The sequence below is a fragment of the Acomys russatus genome, chromosome 4, assembly GCF_903995435.1.
Source record: "Acomys russatus chromosome 4, mAcoRus1.1, whole genome shotgun sequence".
Lineage (NCBI taxonomy): Eukaryota > Metazoa > Chordata > Mammalia > Rodentia > Muridae > Acomys > Acomys russatus.
Genome location: NC_067140.1, coordinates 23,607,701 through 23,631,999, shown reverse-complemented (window position 1 = coordinate 23,631,999; position 24,299 = coordinate 23,607,701). Strand labels below are relative to the sequence as shown.

General features: G+C 47.9%; 2 protein-coding genes across 6 annotated transcripts in view; both read right to left on the bottom strand.

The window, feature by feature from the left end:
• The window catches only part of LOC127187772 (guanine nucleotide-binding protein G(s) subunit alpha), a 62,661-nt gene that overhangs the window by 12,416 nt on the left and 25,946 nt on the right, over positions 1 to 24,299 (bottom strand). For 4 of the 5 annotated variants that reach the window (XM_051143908.1, XM_051143907.1, XM_051143909.1 and 1 more), the window contains exons 1-2: positions 3,893 to 4,130; positions 142 to 214 (exon numbers count right to left, since the gene is read on the bottom strand). In XM_051143908.1, coding sequence (XP_050999865.1) covers positions 142 to 214; positions 3,893 to 4,031 — 212 coding nt within the window. In that variant the 5' untranslated portion in view covers positions 4,032 to 4,130. Of the gene's footprint in view, positions 1 to 141; positions 215 to 3,892; positions 4,131 to 24,299 lie in introns of those variants that run through there. The other variant, XM_051143911.1, reaches the window with a different exon arrangement.
• On the bottom strand, positions 4,342 to 6,543 carry LOC127187773 (uncharacterized). Its single transcript, XM_051143912.1, has 3 exons — positions 6,346 to 6,543; positions 6,144 to 6,167; positions 4,342 to 5,938 (listed from the first exon to the last, which is right to left on the bottom strand). Exon 3 carries the CDS (start codon positions 5,753 to 5,755, stop codon positions 4,901 to 4,903), a length of 855 nt encoding a protein of 284 aa, XP_050999869.1. The 5' UTR covers positions 5,756 to 5,938; positions 6,144 to 6,167; positions 6,346 to 6,543; the 3' UTR covers positions 4,342 to 4,900.

Sequence of the window (24,299 nt, the reverse complement as noted above, 5' to 3'; positions counted from 1 at the left end):
GGCTGTCTAATATGCAAATTAGAAAAAAAATTAGTGGCAATTAGCAGCTGTGCTTCCTAGAGGTTAGTATACACACTCCTTCAAATGTCCTGCCATCTCCTAGGGCTCCTGCTCAGTGCCCAGCATGGATTTGACACTTACTCTCCGTTAAACCCATTAACATGCAGGATCCTCATCTGCTTCACAATGGTGCTTTTGCCAGACTCTCCAGCACCTGAGAAAGGAAATTGAGGCTTGGGTTAAGAAAGGGGCTGTCACACTTCACCTGGATGACGGCCTCAGAAAGCGGCAGATACAGCATTTAAGAACAGACACACGGTAACAACTACAAATACAGCTGCAATTTCCCCTCATGTGATGACGCAGTGAAAAAACAAAGGACACGTCCAATGTCCTACATCCTGTCTACCTGAAGTAACCCACTATAGAGTAACGAGCAACAATTAAGGGCTCTGCTGTTCTTCGTTAGCTATTTTGTAGGTTCTGTTGTTGTTGTTTTATTTTCTCTATGGGCTTTTTTTTTTTTTTAAATGAATGACGTAATTGCCATTGAAGGCGTGAAAATTTTAAGTCAAACCTGGGAACTTAATTTTGAAATGTGGTCGAAGACACACAGAAATGCAGCAGCCACCTGGTTTCCTGTCTGCTAGAAGTTTTATGGTTAAAACACCCAGGAATAGCAGACAATGCCTAGACACTGCAGTCCCCCCCATCATGTCCTGCTGCAGCGCCTCCCTCCCAACACCACTGATGCAGCTGCTCCTTAGCATGCTTCAAGTCCACCCCTAAAACCACAGCGTTACATTGTATTCACTTATTCACTCCCTTCTCCTGCAAAAGGAATCTTTCTAAAGACACATTTTTCTCTGGATACAACTACCATGTTGCAGAAGAAAACAGAAGAACTTCAATTAGCTGTCAGCAGCAGGGAGAAGAGAAAAAAAACAAAAACAAAAACAAAATGAAAAAAACATTTTATTATCAGACATGGCACTGGAGACCTTATTAGCATCAGGCAATACACAACATCAACAGTAAAGAATCAACAAACCCCAAAAAACAAGATTTAAATTATATGCACAAACGTTCCTTGAAGCCCCTGAACTGGAAGACTCTAGGCTTTTCCTAACTGAGATACTAAGTAGGAACACAGGCCTCCATTTTAAATCACCTCTCATCTGTTTTTTTTTTTTTTTTTTTTTTTTTTTTTTTTTAAGTAGCATTTTATAGACTCCCCCACCCATTTCCATCAAGTTAGAGGGAGAACAGCTATTCTGCAAATCTACTCTCCAACCAGCATTCCCTATGAGAATGGTTCTTCCCCTCCTCCCACAAAAAACTCAATGTTAACAAACAACTTTTTCTTTGTAATTGTATTGCTTTTGCTTTGGTGCCCAGATAGCAAGCATTCCTCCCCTTCCCCCTTTACCTTCTCACAGCTATAATCAATATCTATAAAAGTTAAAATTGTTTTCTACAGAAGGATTGATTTCAAAGCAAAATGCTCATAAATTAATATAAAAAGCAACACTGGGAGGTTTCCATGAAGGGAACGCACAGTGCTAATCAGGAGTCTCAGTACTCTTAAGCTTGGAAATATGAACATTGTGACTCCTGTTTTTATAGACAGAACTAGATCTGTGCCTCAGTTTCCATGCTCATGAGAATAGAAAACTGGGGGCTAAAAGAACTGTCAGGTATTTTTGTGGTTCTTTAATTTATATGTTATAAATTAAAATGGGCTAAAGGAAAGGAGGTTGGGGGCATAAGGGTTCCTTTTAGGGGAATTATTTCATTTTAAGAAATAAAAATGTTACCAATGACCTAAGTAACAGATTTCTGTGTCAAAGGTCATCATTAAATGGGGCACAATGCAGCCATGTAGACTAGAGACCTGAAAAGAGAGAGGGTGGGCTCACAACCAGTCTCAAATAAGTGGGGGCATTTAAAGTCTCTGTAAACACATACACACAAAAAGGTATTAGAAATTTAATGTGTCATTAATATAATACTGGACTTAAGTCAGTATTCATAAAAGCAAGAATGAACCATAAAGGAGATTCTAGACGTTTCCAAGTGTGTACTTTGAAATCAAAGTGTATGCGTTTTAACATTTACAGTATAATTGTGCTTTTAGAAGTATTAGATTCCACATATATATATCATCTAACTACTAAAATTACAAATGAATCAATACCAGAGATTATTTTCACATATTAATAATTTTCTGCTTTACTAAATATGGCCCAGAGAGAACAAAGAACTTAACCCCGTCCAAAAAAAAAGACCAAACCAAACACCACCACGAATTAAAACAGCCTTCTATATTTTATTTTTGATCAACTATTTTGTGGAAATGTGACTGTGATCCTAGCAAATACACACATTTATTCATATAGCTAAAATACCAAGAAGTTTTCGGAAAGCTTACATCCTAATTAATGTTGTGTAATGTTTTCGTGGTCACTTCGTGTGTGCGTGTGTGCGTGTGTGTGTGTGTGTGTGTGTGTGTGTGTGCTCGCGCCTATGTGTTTTTGTTGCCCCCCACCCCAGCACCCAAAAGGAAAAAAAGGAGGAGAGACAATCTCTTTTACTTTTACTTTGGGGGTCTATCTCCCCTCCTTTCTTTCTATCCCTCCCCCCAGGAAGGAAAAGCCGCAGTGAAAAAAAGAGAAGAAAAACCAAACAACCAAATGTCATTTGACAAACAACTAATTAATGTCTTTTCATCAGCTTCCACTCCGAGAGAGTCTTCTCAGAGCGCTTAGTCCCCCCTCCCACCTTGAAAAGGACAAAAATTTTAAAAACGCCATTTCGAAACCAAGAAGCCATTTACAGACAAATGTCATTTTCCAGTTTTATCTTATGTATGAGTTTTTAAAATAGTTTTTAATTTTATTTTTCACTCGTGTTTTCACTCTAAGAGCCCCCACCCCCACCCCAGCAGGAAAATGTGTGTGTTAATTGCTTGTTGCATGGGTGGGAGCACAGATGAGGGGCAGCTGCTACCATTTAATGCTCTTCTTTGCTTTTCAAAAAGCCTGAAAGTCTACAAGGGGGAGAAAAGGTCACACTGTAAAATGACGTGTCATTTGGCTTCACTGGGCACTTTGCGTACTATTTTTTTTTTTTAATCTTATTTTATTTGATTCTCCTTCTCTTCCTTTCACCGCCAGGCCTGGCCCAGGACACGTCTGCGCGCAGTCGGTCCTGGGTCCTGCCCGAATCGCCCCGAGTCGCGCCCAGAGTCCGCCACGCTCCCTCCTCCCCGCCCCCCCCACTTCGGCGCCACGACTCGCCCGCGCCCCCTCCCGCCTCTGCACCACCTTTACCGCCCCGTCCTTTCCGAGGGGCTGATGTCACTCGCCCCCCCACCCCGGCAGCTACTTCCCTCGCCAGAACCTCCCCAGCCGAGGCCCCCGAGTCCCCCTAGCTACCCTTGTCTCTCTTCGGGCCCCCTCCCAACAAATCGCACACCCCAGTGAGGCGGGTCCCCCTCCCTGGGCCCGCCAGCCCGTTTCCTGTCCCCAGCCCTACTCTGTCGCAGTCAGAGGGGCCCCGTGAGCCTCCCCTCCCCCTCCCGACACGCACCCCGGCCCCTGGCACCGTGTAGGCCTCTCTCAGACACGGAGCCAAGGGGGAGTACGGACAACTAAGGGGACGAGACGTAGCGAGGGGGACCCACGCCCTGTTTGAAGCCCCCGCCCGGCCGAATTCCACCCAGGGGTCCCCCTGACGGCCTCGCCCCCCGCGCGCGCGTGGCCCAGCGGGCCAAAGGGCCCGGGAGGGAGCGCCAGAGCGCTAGGGCGGGGGGCGGGCTCGGCGCGCGCGGCCTTGCGGGCTGCCCTGCGGGGCTCCCAGGCCGGGCGGGCGCCCCCCGCCCCGCCCTTACCCAGCAGCAGCAGGCGGTGCGTGGCCCGGTAGACCTGCTTGTCCTTCTGCAGCTGCTTCTCGATCTTTTTGTTGGCCTCGCGCTGCGCCTTCTCCTCGTTGCGCTGGTCCTCGGTCTTACTGTTGCCGAGGCAGCCCATGGCGGCGGCGGGGCGCGGCCGGGCTGCGGGGCGGCGGGGACGGGGCGGGCGGCCTCTGGCGGGCCGGGAAAGCGGGGAACGCGGGGAGGGTGGCGGCTCGGACTAAGGCAAGCGCGCGGCTCTCCGCCCCTCGCTCCGGGGCCGAGGCGGAGCAGAGCAGGAGCCGCGGGAGCTGCTGCCGCCGCCGCCGCCGCCGCCGCTCTTATTGCCTCGGCCGGGGCCCGCCGCCCCGACCCAAAAGCGCCACGGCGGGCGGGGGAGCGGGGGAGAGGCGGAGGCGAAGGCGGCGAGGGGGGTGGAAAGAGGAGGAGGAGGAGGAGGGCCGCGGCTGGGAGGGCGGGCGCGGGCGCAGGGAGGCGGTGCCCGGAGGCCGGGCAGGGGTCCCTGCACCCACGTCTAGCCCGGGCCGGGATACACGGTGGGGTCGCCTCCTCGCCCCACCCGTGGCTTGGGGCCGGGGACTGGCCGCACGGCGGGGGGAGAGGGGGCGGCCCCGCGGTGGTGACGACCCCTCGCACGATGCCAGCGCTCCACCCCCGGGCCGGGCGGCCCCCGATCCCCCTCCTCCTGCAGCAAGGCGGGCGGGCGCCGCCAAGGGGCCGGGGTGGGCGGAAAGGGAGGGAGCGCGGGCCCGGACTTAGGAAAATTTCGAAAAGGAGAGAGAGACACTGAGAGAGCCAGAAAGCAGGGACTGTGGAGAAAAAGCAAGGAGAGCAGGAAGCAAAGGACAGAGCAACCGAAAAGGAAAATGTGTCCACACACAAGCACTAATAAAGATCCACACTACACAGCAATGGTGGTGGAGGTGGAAGGTGGTGGTAGTGGTGGTCGATGTAGATGGTGATGATGGAGGGGTGGGGGGTGTCTGACTAGATGAGCCGCTCGTCGCGCCCCCGGCGCCCGGTGCCTCTGGCCCGGGAGCGCCCACGGCCTCTGCGCTTGCCACGGCCACTCAGGAAGGAGAAGAAGGCGCAGCCCAGGAACACTCGGAAGCAGCAGGTCGCCCCAAACACGAAGCCGCAGCCGCGGCCCTGCTCTGTGCGCCGCTGCAGCAGGAAGTTGAGCACCCACGAGGGGCTGCGCACGGAGAACACCAGGAACACCACGAGGGGCATGTGCGCGCTAAGTGCTCCAGCTTTGGCAGGCCCAGGCCGCCACACGACGCCCCCAACACGAGGAGGCGCATAGTAGGCGTCGTCTTCATCACCTGAATCAGTGTCCCACTCGGGCCAGGCTCTACTCGTGCCCCCTCCGGCGGCGCCCCCGCCGAGCCCGGCGGCGCCCTCCGTGGCGCCCTCGTCTTCTTCGGTGGCCGTGGCGGCGGCGGCGGCAGCGGCGGCGGCGACCTCGGGGCCTCGGGCCTCTGCTTGGAATTCTGGCACATTCTTCTTCTTCTTCATCATCTTCTCCAACTTCTTCCTCTCTTTCTCCCTCTTCTTCTCCTCTTTTTTCCTCTGCTCCAGCAACTTCTTCTCTATCTTCTTGCGCTCTTTGGCGGTCAGCAACTTTTCTGGCGGCACATCGCGCACGGCGTTCGCGGGGGTCTTGACGGACTTCACGGGCTTCACGGGCTTCACGGGGTCCCCTTTCTTCTGCGAAGCGAGTGGCTCGGCCAACGCCGCAGCCGCCACGGCAGCTTCGGCAGCCACTTCGGCGGCAGCCACGGCTGTCTTCCTCTCGCTCTCGGCCGCTCGGGCTTTGAGCTTCATGGCCATCTTCAGCATGGTGACCCGGCCACCTCGGGGAGCTTGGCTCGCGCCTGGCCCGGGCGGTCTGCTTGCCCCCGGCCTCGGGCTTCCCGGCTCCTGTGCGCCCCGTGTCGGGGGGCTTGCGGTCTCCTCTGTGATGTTCTGGGGCCACCGAGTGCAGCTTTCTCGGGCTTCGTTGGGGGCTGCTGGGCTGGCTGCCTAAGAGTTAGCGTCAAAAAGGATGAGCAACCCAAAAAAAAAAGGGGAGGACGAGAACAAACAAAATAGCACCAACAACAGCAAGAAACCAAAAAGCACCAAGAAATGCTCAACATTCAACAAGAAAAAAAAAAAAAAAAGAACAGAAAAATAACACAAGAAAAAGAAAAGTGCAAAGGTGCAGATGACAAGAGTTTGCTATTACCCTTAGGCGCTCCTTGGGTTAGCTCTTGGGGACGCCAATGAAGAAGAGAAAAGAGAAAAGAGAGAATTGGAGGGTGCCCGGGAGGTGCGAGGCAGGGCAGCGGCGCCAGGCGCCCCTACCCTGTCCCGGCTCTTGCCCGGTGCTCTTGCCCGCGATGGGCACCTCGCACTTGGGCAGCAAGCCCCCGCGCTCCCAGACTTACATGTGAGTGAGGTGCACTCACACGCAAGGCAGTTCCTGCCTGTCTGCCCACCGCCGCCCCGAGCCGGGACAAGGGTTAGCTCCAGCCGGTGCCGCAGCCCCGAGCCCGAGAGCAGGGAGCTAGCGAGCGCCGCTGGTGCCAGCCACCTGACGCAGCCCGCTCCGCGGTGCCGACGAGACTGAGTGTCCCCGCCGTGGAGCGGGTTTTTCTAACCCGCCTGATGACGCCCCAGCCTCTTCAGAGGACCGACCCATAGCAGTGGCCCCTATAAAGCGAAGGGGAAGCGCGAAAAATCAGACCACCGAGGACGAGCCCAAATGGGCTGCGCCGCAGGCGGGGGGTGAGGGCCTATATGCTGGTACTCATGGTGTGGGTAGGGGGCGCAGGGAGCGATCTGGTGGGGGGTACGGACGAGCCCAAGACGGTGGGCACCAGACCCCGCCTCCAAAACCTGCCTCCCAATTTTCCGTGTAGTGGTGTAGCCCTGGGCAGCGTGGAAAGTATGCGACAACGACGACGCTTACCCATGCTATGCGCCTTCTTACCTCAGCTTCCCAGATAGCGCACGCGGGAACGGCGGCCCACCCCTCCCACCCTGTGGCGCGTGCCCATAGAGGTGGGTAGCCGCGAGCTAATTAATCGCGATGCCCCATACGGGGGTTCGGATCTCCTCACAAGCAGTATTATGTACATGCACGACGAGCAAGGCTAGAAGAAGCAAGCGGCAATGTACAGGCGAAGCGACAGCCGAGGAGAAGAGCCATGGATGACTGTGGTGCACACGGAGTCCTCCTAGGTGGGAAAGGCAGTAGCCTGGCTCGGGCGCCATGCGGTCTTCTAGAATAAAAGGGGAAAAGTACTTTACCGAACATGAACTTTTTGGAGAATTGTTTCAAAACTCACACGTATCCTGCCCCACACGCTAGGACATGGTAGAGAGCACCGGGCTAAGGGAAGGGCAGCGACATAGTTTTGAACCACCTTCCTTGGGCGGATTTGGGTCTGCCATCGGGGTCTACTCGGATACAACTAATTCATTCATTCATTCATTCAATAACTGGCCACAGCCACCTTGTGCCCAGGTGAGTGGACCGAGCTAAAGGTCAGACTAAGACATGGCATCTTCCCTGAATGGGACAAGGGGACAGTAAACCCAGAGCTGCCGAGTAATCACAAACTCTCTCTTCCAAGACTGCCTTCCTTTCACTTTTGAATACAGTTTGCAAAACTTGGGATGCCCGGTAGAAGGAAACAGAAACTACAAACACACAGCAGGGGCCTCAAGGGGAAAGAGTGAGTGGCTTCGAATAAAGTATGTGGGCAGCTCTCTCTTTGAAAATAGGAAGACACCGCTGACCAGTCAACAGTTTGTGGGCCCTCCTTCCTGCAAGTTCACCCAACTCAAAGTCAGAAAGGGCGTGTCGCATAAAGCTACAATATGCTGTTTTTCTTGGTACACCTCTACCTCCACTATACATTTCTTCTTTCTTTTCTTTAACGGGTGTGAAAGAACAACGGAAAGCAACCAAGGACCTCTTGGAATTAAGAGCAGGAAACTAAACCTAAAAAGGGGCCTTCCTGTGATGCCTTGTGCCTCATCTCAGACTTTGTCTCCTCAAAAGTTGCTTCTCATCTATGGCTGATAATGGTCTTTCTTCAACACAACATACACTTAAAAAACAAATAAAAAATAAAAAATAAAAATCCTTAAAGTAACTAGGCCCTAGGTTAATGCTTTTTTTTTTTTTTTTTTAAATTTACCGGAGTGGATGAAAACACTTTAACTGCCGTCTGGCTGTGCTTGAGTGAAACTGCATTCTCAACTCTCAACCTACTTTATAAGGGGGGGGGGGGCCCTGAAGAGAGGGGCTAACTTTTACTTCTTTAGACAGTCAACCAAAAACTTCTTGCTTGAATTTGATTCATCTGTCATTTGTGAAATGAAAGACTTAGAAGACAGAGGACCTGGCCAGAAACTTCTGTTCCGCTCCAGTTGTTCAAAAGTCTCTTCCTTCCTGCTCCCCGGGTGCTGAAGCACAGATACATTGTATTTGAAAGGTAAGAGGTAAACAGTAACCCACACAACCTCCATGCTTCTACAAAATGACATAATCATACAGTAAGTATAACGAAGAGTCTTTGGGCCTTCTCCTGTTAGATAAATATCACGCCCAATCTTTAAAAAGAATGACCTGTCTGATGGCACATGTTGTAGGGAAGGCACAATTGCGACCATTGTCCTAGAAACGTGTAACACAAGGGCAGGGTTTTCTCTATTCAACTACTAACTTAGCCATTCTTGCAAAAAAAAAAAAAAAAAAAAAAAAAAACCTACTTTTTTTTTTTTTAACTGTTAAGTTTTGCCTATATGTTATTATGACTAACCATGGAATCTGTGAATAAAGCATTTACTTTGTCAATAAATGGCAGCAGGTAGGCCCCAAGAGTTTACAGGTAAGGAAAGGACACTACAGACTCTGAAACACAAGCTGGTTTGTGGTCTGTTCGGTTTTCTGTTTTCACTTGACACAAAGTGAACGAAGAGATTCTATTAAGTTGGTATATGATGAGCTGACACCATCTGTAGTTTCGGCCTAGCACTGACCTCCCCAAGCCCTCAAAGCTATGGATATGTTTTGTTTCCAAAAGCCTTCCAGAGTTGGGTCTCACAATGTAGAACTTGTGAGTTACCAACTGATTTCAATAGACTGCTCTGCAATTTCCAGCACTTAAACGTATACTTTGAAAGTAAAGCAAATGAATTAGCATAGTTCCTGAAAGGCCCAGAAGGTGCTCTAGTCATCATTAGATTCAAGGACACATGGACATGATAGAAACCTTAAAGCTCCAGAGTGAGGCCATAAAATAGGCTGGCAGAGAGGGGACAGGCCCCTCCCTGGCTCATGCCAAAGACATAAAGTTGAGTAATAACATGTTTCTGACCTGGATCACTGGGTCAGCTGCCACCCAGCTGACCACACGCCTCACAAGATGGCTTATCAGTGTTTTTTTCTTTCTTTCCAGTCTTTTCTTTCTTCCCCTTCATAAGGAATGAACTTGAGGCTTGGGTTCTGCAGCCTTGCAAGTTTTTGTATTTACAGATGGGACTTTGCGTCCCTTTGCCCTTCTGTAGCTCACTTTCTGATTAAGGATGCCTCATCTGCTTGCAGAAGCATCGCTCTAAGTTAGAGTCCTCAGAATAGTATTGCCTAATAATGTAACTGAGTGCTGGGCCCTTTTATTAGTTCTCCTGGGCCTTTCATTAGTTGGGGGTCACTGTAAGCTACTTTCCAAGAGCCCAGAGAAAACACAATTATGATATTATTTTAATAGCCCAGGAAACAATAAATACACTTCCACTGAAACAGAAACCTTAGCTGTAAGGCTTTAATAATAGTACTTAGTGATGCATTCTGTCTTCAAAGCACATTCTGCACTTTAATTAGCCAGATGACTGGAACTGTGGCTGCAGATAAACGTTACTTGAAGCTCCAGCCACACTGGAGATGAAAGCAGGTATTCTAAGAAGTGCCCCTCATTCAGGATAATCTCCATACAAAGGCTCCAACACTTACGCCTGGGAAATGTTTAAACATCCATGGCATTCTTTTTTCTTGTCATATTCACTGTTTAGTATTTCAACTACAAAGTCACTCCAAACTTGCATTCTGTATTAAACATGGCATTTAAGTGTCATTTCATGAGTTCTAAGTCAACTGCTGAAGAATGAACTAACTACATGAGCCTTTGAAATGTCCCTATTTAATGTGCATCAGCTAGTCCTCAAATAATGTATCCTCAACTTAGAATAGATTCTCACTCCCATTCGAACCACATGAAGCAGGGCACCGGCCGTTGTGTTGGGACCCAATTTCTTGAGCCCGTGGTTTTGAGATGACAGTATGTGTTTAAAACCACAGCTTAGAATAAGAGGACAATTGAGACTTTTTTATAGCCTTCGTTGACTATCTATGACCCAGATAGGCAAGAGCCACCAGTAAGAGAGACTTCATGGTCTCCACTACAGAAGCCTAGTTCCCAAGGCCATCAGCACCTCCTCACTACCTCCCTATGGTCTGTAAAATAGGGGACCAGAAGGGATTATGGGAGCACTCTTTCCTTAACTTAGCTCTAAACATTGCATTGATTCTCCATGGCCGAACAATTTAGATGGCCAGAGAAAAGGGAGAAAATAATCCGTAAGAAAAATTTCAGCAGCATACACGTGAACCACAGAACTAATAGCAAAGAGCAGAAGGAAGAGAGGGTTGGCCCCATTTACCCAAGGCATGCCAGCACCGTCAGGATACACCAGAGCCCGCCGAGCAGAGAGTGGGACTGAATGAAGGAATCTCGAAGAAGCCTCCCAACTAAAGCAGGAAAGCTAATTTTCCCAATGTAGAGCATCTTTCACTTCCTTGAGAGAACTTTAACTTGGCCTTGAAGATGGAAACTCACTGGGGGTGGAAAGTGATGCGGGAGACTAGTTAGCCACAGACTAGTTTCCAACTGACCTCATACCAGTTGACAAGGTTACTTTACAATGGTGAGCCTGACACTACAGAGTGAGAAAACAAAAACTCCACTTGTTGCAGCTGGGGCTGTGGCCCTGAGGTGGAGAAGAGAGTGTTGAAACTCTCAGCTAAAACGCAATTTCTTCAGCTAAGATAAATTTGTTAAGTGGCAGCTCATGACTACAATCCCAGAACTCAGAAAATTGAGGCAAGAGGAGGTCTTTGAGTTTGAGGCCAGTCTGGGCTTGTGGAGGCCTGTCTCAGAAATAGACACAAAAAATATCCTCCCCGAAATTTTTACATTTTAATTGTTTCCCGATTCTGAAGAACCATCACCACATCCCTTGCATTGAATTTTTTTCAAAATTAGTGCTAGCATAAGAACAAGGTCAGTTAACAACCTGCGTAGGCAACAAATATTTTGTATCAGAACGGGACTTCGTGGGCATACATTTGTGTCTTTGGTTTTTACTGACAACATGTATTTTCAAATAGTATGACGATTTGACTGGTTCTACTGTGGGGCAACTGAGCTTCTGCTGGGAGCCATGGTCCTACACTTCCCACAGCTTTCTCTTTGCTGTTAGGAAACCCCAAATTAAGCTATCAACCTGACAGAACTACTCACTCGTTTAATTCACCTACAGGTGTACGCACCTTTTCTTCTCTTGGTGTTTGCTCACACACCCGTTGAAATTGGAAAATGTATAATTATTATTTAGCTCCACCTATTTCCCCCAGGGCATAAAATGCACAGTCCCTCCAGTGAGGAAGGCTGCTCGGATGGGCCTGTTTAGAAGCTCTGTCTGCCCCCTTCGTAGCCTTATGACTCTGTGTTTGCTGGGAGGGGCAGTGGTGGCGCTCTCTCAATTCCAGCAGAGCCCAGGTGGCGCTGGAGCTTTTGGAGGTCTCTGCCAAGCTCTGGAAGTGCCAAACTGAATAAAATAATGCTGCCAAAAGGTACCAGGCATTTGTAGCCAGCCTGGGGACTGGATAAAAGGACATGTTTTATGAGCTGCAGGCCTTAGCTGCGCCCACAGCCACATCCCAGGGTCTCTGCAGGCCACCCAGTTCTTGAACATTCCTGTCTGTACCCTGCTTTAGTCTCTACTACAGTCCCAGATTGCAGCTCCTTTTGTGTTAATTATACCCCCAAATTGAAAGAAGGCCGCTGATCTTTACCCTAAATACGAAGCAGACTGGTAAGTTGTAAACACAGTCAATTTCTTTCAGACTTTAGGTGGCTTCTGAAGCTTGTGTCAGCTGTTGAAGCCAATGTATTTACTAAGACCCGGGTTGAAAGACTGGCTAACATACTGGGGGTATATTAAAAATGTGTGTTGCTTGGAGAACATTTACATAAAATGATAAGTAAATTAAAGTTTGCTGAGGTGACAGGCTGGTTTTAGTCCCGTGGAAAGAAAGACACGGAAGCCTCAACTGTTGAAAGAAGCGTCTATGCTGTGCAGGTGAAAGTACAAGCCAAAAGAGAAGAAAAATATTAACTTCTTCTGTAAGCCTACACCTGCAGCAGCAAAGGGGTGAGAGACTGGGGCCCTTGTAGCCCCCCGACTCTCCACTGTGTAAGAAATGGCCTTTCAAGATAGATGTAGGGGCTTACACCTGAAATTCCAGCACTCCGGAATCTGCCACAGGAGGCAGGAGGATTGCCATAAGTGAAAGGTCAGCCTAAACCACAGAGTGAGACTCAATCTGGGGGGGGGGGGGGGGAAGCCTATAGAAGATGAAATTAATCAGGAAATATTGTCCCAATGAGCCAAACAAATAAAGGATGCCAAGAAGTCTCCTAAGGGTTAATCAGCAAGTACTACAACATGGAAGGACTTACTTTCCTTAGGATCAGTAAATTGCTAGCTAATGCTGAAAGAATGCTACAGCTGTGACCTGTAGCTTGGACACTGGCTCAAGTGACAGGTGTAACCCATCTCATGCCCAGACTGGCTGAAATTGCAAGGCCTAACTCAGATTCCCCCACCCCACCCCCCCAATTAACTGAAGCCAACATTACATCCAGCCAGGAAAGAGGCTCTAGCTACAGGCATCACAGATCATGTGTTCTCAGTCTTCAACATTTCAGCAAAAGTGTCAGCCGTGAGGGAGAGTAGGGCTGGGGTTCCCTATTCACAGAATCAGAAAGCAAAGATGGCCCTGCCCAATTGAAGAAGGTAGTTAAGAGTGGCTTCCCTGGTGCCCAGCCGAGGGGGTTTCTCTGACTGAGGCAAGCTCAGGATTCTAGGAAGCACATCACCAGAACTGATATTATTAAAAAACATGGCACAAAGCTAGGCATCGGGTGGTGGACTACAGCATACTAATAAGGCCTACTGATAACGAGGCTGTAGTGACCTGATGCTAAGCACTAAAGAAGACTGGGAAAGTAGCCCTTCACCCCGAGAGGAGGCTGATACCTTGGGGTAAGACACCAGCAGTCACCTGAAGGCTTTAACAACAGAAGAGCAGGGCAGGTAACACATTAGAGCAAGCCCTGGAGTCCCGGTGTGACGGGAGCTGCTGCTGAGAGGGTAACCCTGAGATGTTACAGAGCAGCCTCAGCCAAGTGCAAGAAAATGGCATATGTTTGATGAGTCAAGACAGGCACCAGTAGAGGTCCTGCTTTGGGGGCCTTTTTGCTCAGAGTGAAGGCCTTGGACTGTCTTTGGTAAGGGTTGAGCTATATAGCGAGATTGATTGGAAACTCAGCTGAGCTCAAGGGATATGCAGTCTCCTACTTAAACAGACATCTGCAGACTTCTGACAATGTAAGGGCATACCAACATCTAAACATTTACCTGACCCCTCCCTAACTAGAGCTATTTAACCCAAGCATGTAGGAAGTTCTTGGAACATAGTCATTTAAAGTTCATTGTCACCTTGGAAAAATGATATCGTTTCTTAAATGACTTTTACAATTACATTTCTGTCACTGAGGTGGATTAAAAGTAAAAACAAAAAAAAAAAATGGAGCTGAGTATGACCCTTAGCGAGTGTGATACTATTAACTTACAACTGTACCTTCAGATTTCAACTGCTTTCTCTGTTCTTAACTTTATTAAATATCACCCCTCAGCTTTGTAGACATTCCATGCCCTCTAGATTAATTGAGAGGTACAGAGGGCATTGCTCAGCCTTTATCCCAGTACCTGCCACTTCTGTCAAACCTTCCAGCACCATTTTCTTGTTTTCAGCAACAAGATATGAATTTCAAAGGTTCCTTATTGGAATCCTGAGGTCTCTGTTTAACAGTGACTAAAAATCTAAGCCATCAACTCTTGAGCTCTTTGGTTTTGTTGTTGTTGTTTTTTTTTTTTTTTTTTTTTTTTTTTTACTCAAAACTGCTAAGAAGCACATGTTGTGAGGGATGAGACTGTTAAAAAAAAAAAAAGGTCAAAGCTGAACTACTGGGGGGGGGGGGGTCTCCTCACACCTGTGCCTGGCCTCTACCCCAAAGGTGAAATGAAGAAGCCGCACTAGGAGCAGCATCTGCGTTGATGCTTGCGTTGTCCTCTTCAGCTGAGGTGTTTGCAAACAGAGCTAGACTGCACTACAAAGGGACCTGCTTGGCTTTTAACTGCATTGATAATACAGGACAGGAGAGTGACAGCATAGATGGCTAAACTGTCCACGAAGAAGAGAGACAAGGAGAGAATTGATCATCTCATCTCAGTTTTGGGGACTGTGAGATTAAAAAAAAAAAAAAAAAAAAAAAAATAGGGGCTAGGGATCCATTTGTCCCAAACTAAAATTATAGAGACTTTTCTTCTGTGATTAAAAACCCTTCTCATTGTTATTTTATTTTATTTTTCGCGAACTGGATCAAGCCAGTTGTTACCTAAGACAAAGCAAGGGTGAACGGCTTTTGCTTGCTCTAAATCTAAGATGGCTGCAGGCACTAGACAGACCTTGACTCTCTGCTGCTGCTGCTGGGAGCCTGGAGGATCCATTCTCCCTGCCCACCTGCCTGTAGGGAGCAGACTGCTCTCTCATTCTCACGTGCTCTCTGCAGCAGTCTTCAAATGGCTACCCAGAGAAGGCAAGAGACTTCCACATCTGGTTCATGTGTAAGCTCCCTTCCTTGGCTGCTTTGGTGGTCAGATCTGTTTCCTAAATATTAAGTGTCCTTATAGCATGCTGTTTGTGTGTGGGGGTGGGGGTGGTGAGGGGTGTGTGTGACACTGGGGCAGGTGATGGCTGAGAAGCACAAATATTCAGGCCAACTGATTGCATCTGAACAAGGCATCCAGATGAGCTTTCAAATTTTAACTTCCAGCCAGATTGACAGGATGTATTGGTGTCAAGAAGACAGAAAAACTCAAGTCAGAAAGGCACCAGAACAGGACAGGAGGAGACAATGAAGGCTATAGGGATGGCAGCGAGGTGCTACACATTTCTAGCAAGGAAAACCTGGGTTTTTAAGTTGTGCCAGATGACTCAAAATTCACTAGAGCAAAGCCACGCAGATGAAAGAAAGGACAGTTTTAAGGTTTCACTGTCCACAGCGGGTTTGGTGATATGCTGCAGCTAGGGCATGGCCAGCAGCCCTCCTTTATCCCAGCATCTATAAAATGTGAATGAAGGACCATCTAAGCTCTGACAACGTTAAATCTGACGTGAGGAATGAAACCACCTGCTTCAGATCCTTAGGCTTCCAGAACCTCCATGTTTCTAAAGAACCTCTGTGCTTCCTTCCCCAAAGGACCTGCATATTATTAAAAAGGGACAAAATTCTCTAATACTTTGCCTGTTCTGACACTAAAAATGCCAGTGCGGTAACACAGGGTATTTTTTTTTCTGACCCATAAGCTGTGTACACTTCTATATCTCAGGTATTTGGGATTTTTTTTTCTCCTCCAAGTAACAATCATTCTGAAGCGAAAAATCTACACAGGCGGAGCGATTAGGATGCTGTCCTCATTATCTTTCTCCTGGCTCCCCAAATATTGCTTTACAATAGAAAAGGGGGAAAACAAAACAAAATAGGGTCTCTCTATTGTATTTTTCAAGTGTTTTTCCCTAGCATGGATCCACTAAAATCTGAGAGATTGCTGTTCCTGCATCTCTATGGCAGGCAGAATCGCCCTGCACGGCAAGAACAAATTGCCTGCTTGGACTTGGGTCAGCTGTGGGGAGCACAGTTGCTCTCAGTGGGACAGGCTGTGTGTGCATCCTGCAGTGCCCCTTACCATCCCCAGGCTCCCTCCTACCAGAAGGTGCCGCAGATGTGGCAGTGTTCGCTTGTTAATCCTCTGAGTGCAGAAAACAAAGTGGTTTTATTTGTGAGTGCTGGTAATTCACTTACCACAAAGCCCTCAGCCCTTGCCGGTTCATTGTCGGCTGCTGGCTAATAATCATCAAAACCACCAGTGTATGTAACAGTGTCTCAACTGAGTGAGGGGCATAAGGGGACCGAGCAAAAAGAAAAATCACAAATTGTTCCGGAAGAACAGACCCTGGAGTCGGGTGGGAGATGAAACCTAGTGGCCAGTGCTAGATTCAAGGCTGGGGTCCCTCTCAGAGCGACGTCACTTCTAACAGACATGGTATGTGTAATGATTACAAAGGCAGCCCAGATGAGTGTCTCAGACCCCGTCTTTTGCTCTCTGCCTCACAAGCAGCCTCTATTTTATGTGGCATGTCACAACCAAGCCCTAAAGCAGAGAGGTAGGGCAAAACAATGTACCTCGCATGTGTGTGTGTGTGTATGTGTGTGTGTGTGTGGTGTGCCTGCTGTTTCCATCCCCAGGGATCACACAGCTAACCTTGGACATGTGCATTTTATTTTATTTTATTTTATTTTATTTTATTTTATTTGTCTTATTTTCCCATTCTCAGAAACCAAGGCTCTTTCTATCTCTAAGAAACCATTTCGAATTCATTTTTATTTCTTTTCTCGACATGTTAGAGTGCTTTTGGGAGCTTCAAGCAAGCCAAGTAAGTGTTTGCTTGAGATCAGAGGAGGATTAGAAATAAGCCCAGAGGTGGGAAAGAGAATGAGGACCTTCCTGATTCCTGCTTGGTGTGACCATAGGCTCAGCACCTAGGCCTCCAGCTCCACCACCGCCCCCCCCCCCAAGCCCTACAACATGGTCTCTGCCTGCAGTGACTCCTATCTCTGAGCCTGCTGACTCTCCAGTGCTAAGGCCCTTGCATGACCCCTGAAATGGCACATCTGACCTAGACACTGACCTTAAAGAAAGCACAATTTTCAACAAGGGGTGTGTGACAGACCACTTTGAAAAGCCTTCCAGTCACTGGAGCTGAGCAGCAGCCAGGAGGATTGGCCTGGGGACTAAAATCTCATCTGGACCTACAGAGGGGAAGCCAGCAGCTAGCAGGTGGCTGGCTCATCTTTTGCGCCCTGGTAGAACAGGGCAGGATGGTGAAGATTGGCTTGGGCGAGGGATGCTCATAGACTGTAGGGAGGGTCTGAGATTCCTAGTTGCCTGTTCCCTGCACCCCAGAAACCCCTGTCCCTTTCAGATCTTTTCTCTTCCCCTAAGACTTCTCTGTAAAAACTGAAAATATCTTGTTCTTTCATCATAATTAAAGAGCTGTCAGGGAAATGGCATGGCTGTTCCCCCCCACACACACACACGCTGCTGTGTGGACCTCCTCACGCCTCCCTTTCTCTCATTTGCTAAAGTGGTCCTTTCTCTGTATGAAATCAGCCCCTTTGGTGATGGAAATTTTAGCTGGAAGCAGAGAGTTCTGAGCAAAATCCTAACCGTGAGAGAATGCAGAGAAAACTCTGTGTTTTGAGCTGGACTGTGTCTGCAGCGAGGTGCCTGCAAGGCCATTTCTCTCACTGTGGGGAACGGTGGCTGCGGCCATCGCTGGCTCTGCATACCAGTCATTGTCAGGATCCACAAATTAACAAAACTCAGACTCCAATTCTCCCTGTTGGCTTAGCTAAGGGGCAAGAGGAAGCTTGTTAGAAGGAAGTGGAGAAGTTTGATCACGGAAGATAAAATCCAAACGCCTTTAATGCTTGAAGGGAAAGCGTGAGTGTGCCTGTACTATTGTTGCCGGGGCCTTCCTGCCACAGGCTTGCAATAAAGCTGTAACTTACACGCATAATTAATCACCTTGTTGCTGGCTGAGCATCACCCAGCTGCAGGGAGGGTCGTTTCTATGTGCTGTAGACACTGAGCAGCTGAAGGGTCTTTCTGCAAAACTCCTCATCTTGTGACAATGTTAACCATCAGAGCTTCAGTGCAAGGCACACTGCAGGTAGGTAACATTAAAAACAAAAGAGCCTTGCCCCTGAGGAGTGCTGCACTCTCTCTGCTACTAGAATCTGACATATATTCAAATACATGTTATGGGTGGGATTCACATCCTAACCTTCAACCACTTACACTTTAAAGAAATACACGTTAGGAGCTTTCAAAATTAGCTTAATTTCCTTTTCCTAAATATCATAATCTTGGGAAGGCCTGTTTTAAGTTACCCTGGGGAGCTTAACTGGCAGGCTTCTAGGTTTCTAGAGGGTATATTGGCAAGTCAGAATGGCAATCCAGGCCTCTCTCAGTTGAATCTCTGCTTGTTAATGCACCTCTGAGTGACTCCAGGCTAAGGTGTGCAGTCAACCTGTGCCACCGAGGACCAGTTCTCCTCTGGCTATGGGCACACAGCCAAAAGGCTGTCTGTGAGGCGTGCCAACGGCAAGGCTGTTCTGTGGCTTGCTTATTGGCTTGGTCTCCTACTTTCTTGTTCTTTTCTCCATGCCTGGCACCTTCCATTTCTTGTTTAGAGAAAGCAAAATAACTAGACTACCAGCGCTACTGCCATAGAGGTGTGTGGGGGGGGTATGGGGGTCTATACATCCTGTGATCACAGCAGAGGGAGCCAGTTTGTTGTACTGGGGGTTGCTCGGCAGTCACAGTGCTGAGCAGAAAGAACGGGACTGAGGAAAACAGGTAATGATGACCTAAGCTGCCCTCCCTGTTCCCCTCGCTGTCCTTGTCCTATTGCTAGGGAATTCATTATTAAAAAATGTGACTCTTTCTTCATTTGGCCTCAAAGAACTCTTTATTAAAATGTAAATGTCCCTTAAGAGAAACCTTATAAGCCTTTGACAGCTAATGGGGACTAACTGAACAGAACACAGCCACCTGTAGGCCAGGAGGCCTGGGCCAAATCCCCACCTCTCAAATTCACCTAGAGCTCAGCCTGGAACACCCAGAATGAGAAATCCAGGCATTCTTGTCTCACTTCCCTTTGAAGGGTGGATAGTTTAATGGAGAAATCAAAGTTTAGAATGCTATAAAAATGAATTTTGTTTATTATAGAAAACTTACTGAAGAATCCCTTCAGTTCAGTCATTCACAAAATACAAAACAACAACAACAAAAAGACCCAAAACCCAACTGTGTATGTGTTCATATATGTTTTAAAGATGCATATAAGTGTATATGTAACCTACCCAGGCTGAATGTTAGAGATGGACAGATTAAGATGTACTACTCTGAGGGAAATATGTAGGTAACTTACAAGTGTTTGTGAAAGGAAAGTTGTAAATAAATTCTAGATTATTTTTCATTCTACAGAATTAATGACAGTATTTGCTTGCAGACTTTCTGTTTTAGGGAACAGGAGAAAGAGGCCTGACATCCAGCCTCTAAGATGGAGGGCAGGCCAGGATCTAAAATGGAGGCTCAGATCTAAGATGGAGGGCAGGCCAGGATAGAAGATGAAGAGTCAGAGCTAAGATGGAGGGCAGGCCAGGATCTAAAATGGTGGCTCAGAGCTAAGATGGAGGGCAGGCCAGGATCTAAAATGGCAGCTCAGAGCTAAGATGGAGGGCAGGCCAGGATCTAAAATGGCGACTCAGAGCTAAGATAGAGGGCAGGCCAGGATCCAAAATGGTGGCTCAGAGCTAAGATGGAGGACACAGGGTTGTGGCCAGTGTGAAAAATCTAGAGTTGATCAGGATCTCTGACTGTAAAGCAAGGTTACCACCCCATCCTACCAGCTAGACAGCAGTCCTTAGCACAGGCAGAATATTTTAAGGTCGAGTAGATGAATTTTGAGCCTACTTTCTGAGAGAATTCAGCCCTAGACAGTATACCTTGGTCCATACCAAGCAGACATTTCAAGTGGGAGCTACCTGGAGGTGGAACCATACCTGACCTAGGACCTTCTGGACCTAAGCTCTCTGGTCCTCACCTCTGACAGAAAGGCCTCTTCTGGTTCTGTGACAGACAGTTACTAACCCTGAGATCTCCCCTGTGACTACAGAAGCTTTGTTCACAACTGCTCACATATAAGCCCTCAGCCTCAGGTTGGCATGAAAATACAAAATGGCTAGTTGTGCTAGATGCACATGCTTGTTTTTTACCCCAAAAGGCAAATCCTTCTGGGTTGGTTTTCTGCAGCTTAGTTATCAGAACAGCACTGTGTCAAGTTAGTCCTGACTTAGTCTGCTGACTTGTGTTAGAGCCACTGACACCCATCTTTGGATGAGGTTTTCATCTGGGAGCTGGTGTATCTCCTCTCACAGGATGCCTCCATAGAAGTCACCTACCATTGTCTACTTCCTCAGGGGAGCAACCATGTCTTAGACCTTTCACTTCCCGACAGGGAAGGGCACATACCAAGCTTTCAGTATATATCTACTGAGTAGATTGAATGAATGAATAAAAATGCCCAAATCAAGGCAGACTCACCGACCCTGGAAGGACGCGTCCTTGAGAGGTGTGGTAGACAGGTGGGCAGCTACTGCGTGCAGTAAGGCTACTAGATAAGCAGAAGAGAAACAAGAACATTTGACACACACATTGATTAAAAATCGGGGAACAACTTATTCAGTGCGGGAAATGGGCTTATGTATATAGAGCATTCTGATACTTTCCCATGTGCTTTGCCAAGGTGAACATAATCTACATATGAGTAAACCTGAGCTCTGCCAATGGTCAAAAATGTGAAAAATTAACTTGTGACAACTGTTTTCATTTGGAACCAGGCTAGAGTGACTCTTTTCCTAAATCAGGCGTGTCGTTTTTATGCTAAATTTCCATTCAACGCTTCCCAACAATCTTTCTTTTTCCTTCCTAAAGAACCAGTGTGACACGCCCCGCCCCCCCCCCCCCAACTCCAGTGATTCCAAAATGTCACAGAAGGCGCATTGTATGAGCCTCTTCTTGTGGTGAGTTTCTTCTCTTGGCTGTTGGAACAGCAATTATGCACTACCCCCTGCCCCCAACCCCAACCCCAAGCCATTTTGCTAAGTCTCAAAGCAATACAAATTCAGTTCAAATCAATTAGCAACACATTTCTAACTCTTGGCACTTGTTGGAGAGGATCAAAAATGTTTCCTGGTGGGGGGATCAGCGGGGTTGGTCTGGGAGGCCCTTCCTTTCCTTTCTGGGCTGGGCTTCAATCAGAAGACCCAAATGTGGAAGAGTAGGGTCCTAGCACCAGCAACTGGGCTAGTTCTTTCTTTCTTTTTCTTTCTTAACATGACCTAGTGAATAAAGCACAGGACGCAGAGAGGCAGCTGACAGAATATTTTCCTCACTTTGGCCAGGAAGCTGAAGCTGTGCTCTCTTGACTTGTGTCTGGTTGTGGTGGCTCCCCAGCCTGTGCCCTGACCCCTGAACTGAGTCATCAATCTCATCCTCTGACTTGACCCACATCCTTCTCTTCCCCCTACTCTTCCTCACTGGATAGAATCACCTTCCTCTCACCTGCAGGTACCCCAGGAGAATAAATGTTGTTTTTCAAAGCGGGGTGGAAGAAAGGAAGGAAGGGAGGAAGGAAGGGGGAAAAAGTTAGAAAACAATGCCTATATGAGACCTGGCTGGAGCCCAGATCTCGAGGACACCAACCTGCACAACTCTCAGGATTTCCTTGATTTCTCAAATGTATACTTAATGTGCAAAGTGCTCACTTTTAACCTTAGGACTGCCCTGTCTTTGTTCTGGATAATTATTGAATCAAAAGACTCACGAAGATAGGGTGGGTTGTTTTTTGTTTTGTTTTTCTGTTTCTGACAAAAAGAGCCGTGGTGTGCCAGATTGCTTAAAATGAAATAGAACAAAACCACTTAAGTGGGTGAGGCATGTGGAAACACTTGGAAAATCAGGTTGTGGTGGGAGGGGGTAATTCAAACTTCAAAATTAAACAAACTCACTTGGATTCAGGTAAGAAACTTTGAAGAAATAAATAAGGCGGTTGGGAAAGAGAAGCCAGTGGTCAGTGGCTCCATCCTGGACCCACCAGCAGCCTTCTGGTTGCTGCCTTCCCAAGTGAGTCTCAAAGTCTGGCCACTCTTCTGAGCCTTTCATCCTCATCCTCCTCTTCCTCATCCTCAGTTAAGCCCAGCTAGCCCTCTGCCATGCTCAACTCCAGCACAGTGTCAACTATTATTACTTGAAACCTGATTTCCTCCAAGACTAGAAATTTCTACAGGGAAGGGGCTTCATCTGGTGTTTAGCACTAAACTTGGCAAAGCTGTTTCTCCTATTTTCTTTCTTCTATCCCCTGCCTAGACATTGGTTTTCTTATTTCATTTCTGCACTCATTTCTCTCTCCTTTTTTCCCTCCCACTCCCCAACAATAAAGAACCAGCCATGGGGCTCGATCTTAGCTTACAAGTGGTTCTCAAGGACCCTGGGACTTCAACAGCTCAGAGAAGAAAGAAAGAGAAGAGAGGAGGGGAGAGGAGCCCAGAACCTTCCTCCTCTTCCCTACCTGAGTGAAAGGCTGGATTAAGTCAAGGGTCAGTGGAGAGAGGACAGAATGTGGGAACTGGATTCTATGTGTGTGATTGGGGTTGGGGGGGGGGAGTTAAAACAAAACAAACAACAACAAAAACACCAAAACAAAAAACAAACAAACAAAAAACCCTGCAAGCCATAGTTAATAAATACTTACTAGCTACACATCTGGGTAAAGAGCCAGAGAAAAGAAAATCAGAGCTGGATAAGGGGAAGGGCTGGGGACTGTGTGTGTGTGTGTGTGTGTGTGTGTGTGTGTGTGTGTGTGTGTGTGTTCTTATAAAGTCATTTCAACAATAAGTATAACTCCTAAAAGAAAAGGAGCCAGGACAAGTGTGGCCTGTAGGTTTTCAGTCCTGTGGGAAGTGAAAGTGGGCATTTCTGTCCCCAAGAGAGATTAGGGGCCTTAGGAGGGTGTGGTCCCTGATAAGGGAAGGATTATGTGTTTAAAGTGGGGCTGAGAAAGAGACCCATGAAATGCAAAACCTATGTCTCCCCTCCAAAGCAGACAGTGGCTCCAACAGTGTTCAAACTAGAGATCAGAGGACCCAAAACAAGATGACACCCTACCTGAAGACCCCCTTGAAATGTAAGACTGTTTTCTGTTTGGGTTTTCTACACTCAATCTAGAGAATTCTATCAGTTCCCACATATACAAGCAGACCTAGCTATTCCGAGCTCTTTGCTGACCTCTGGTGGGTAGGCCCACTGGTGCTGGATCAGGCTGCTCACCTAGACCCCCATCTGCTCTAACACCTTGGGGGGCAGGAAATGTTGATAGTTCACTGCCAACCTTGGAGGTCACATATCACAAGCCCTGAAAAAGAGGGTAAAGGGTCAAGAAAAGCCTTTCAAATCTTCAGGAAGAGGGAGGGAGCGAGAGAGAGAGAGAGAGAGAGAGAGAGAGAGAGAGAGAGAGAGAGAGAGAGAGAGAGCACGCAAAAGACACAAAATAGAACTGGGCAAGAGGGAGAAATGCTATAGCGAAGTTTGAAAAGAAAAATTTGAATAGCGGAGTAGAGGAAATGTTTGCCTGAACTAATAGCTTGCTCACTCTGTCCCTCTAACTGTTACATTTTAGAAGAGGAATAGAGGAGGAGACATAGCAGAATGGAAGATGAGGCTGGCCCCAGTGTAAGTGGAGTAAGTTCCCGTGGCCTTCCTTGGTTGCTGTGGAGCAGCCAGGGCAGTGGGATCTGGGTAAGTGCTCAGCACTGTCCTTGAAACCAAGGGACCTAGTCCTGCACTGTCCTGGAGTATCTAAACTGGCCTCTCCTCCAGGGAGACTCTTTGGGTTTCTCCTGGAAGCCTTATGTCTCTATCTCCTTCACAGCTTTCCTCAGCTGGGTGGGAAAGGATAAACTTCTGAACTGTGCTGCTACGCAACGTGGCTCCCAGGTATGGGGACCGGGAAATGAGTAGTCATTTTTTTGGTAAAGGACAAAGGATGGCCCTAAGATGTTTTTTCCTACACTGGCTGTCATTTTGGTAAGGGCACATTCAAAGGGGTGTGTGTGTGTGTGTGTGTGTGAGAGAGAGAGAGAGAGAGAGAGAGAGAGAGAGAGAGAGAGAGATACCTGGGGGGGGGGGTGCCGACAAACATCTTCTACTTAAAACTTCTAAGAGACTTAAAATATTCTAAAGTGAGAACCCCCCCCCCCCCCCCGCCTTCCCCAAAGGGACAAAAGGATGTGCCCAGGGC

What these genes read in the sequence shown, in the direction of transcription:
- LOC127187773 (XM_051143912.1), bottom strand. Translation starts at nt 5,755, where the DNA reads ATGCTGAAGATGGCCATGAAGCTCAAAGCCCGAGCGGCCGAGAGCGAG.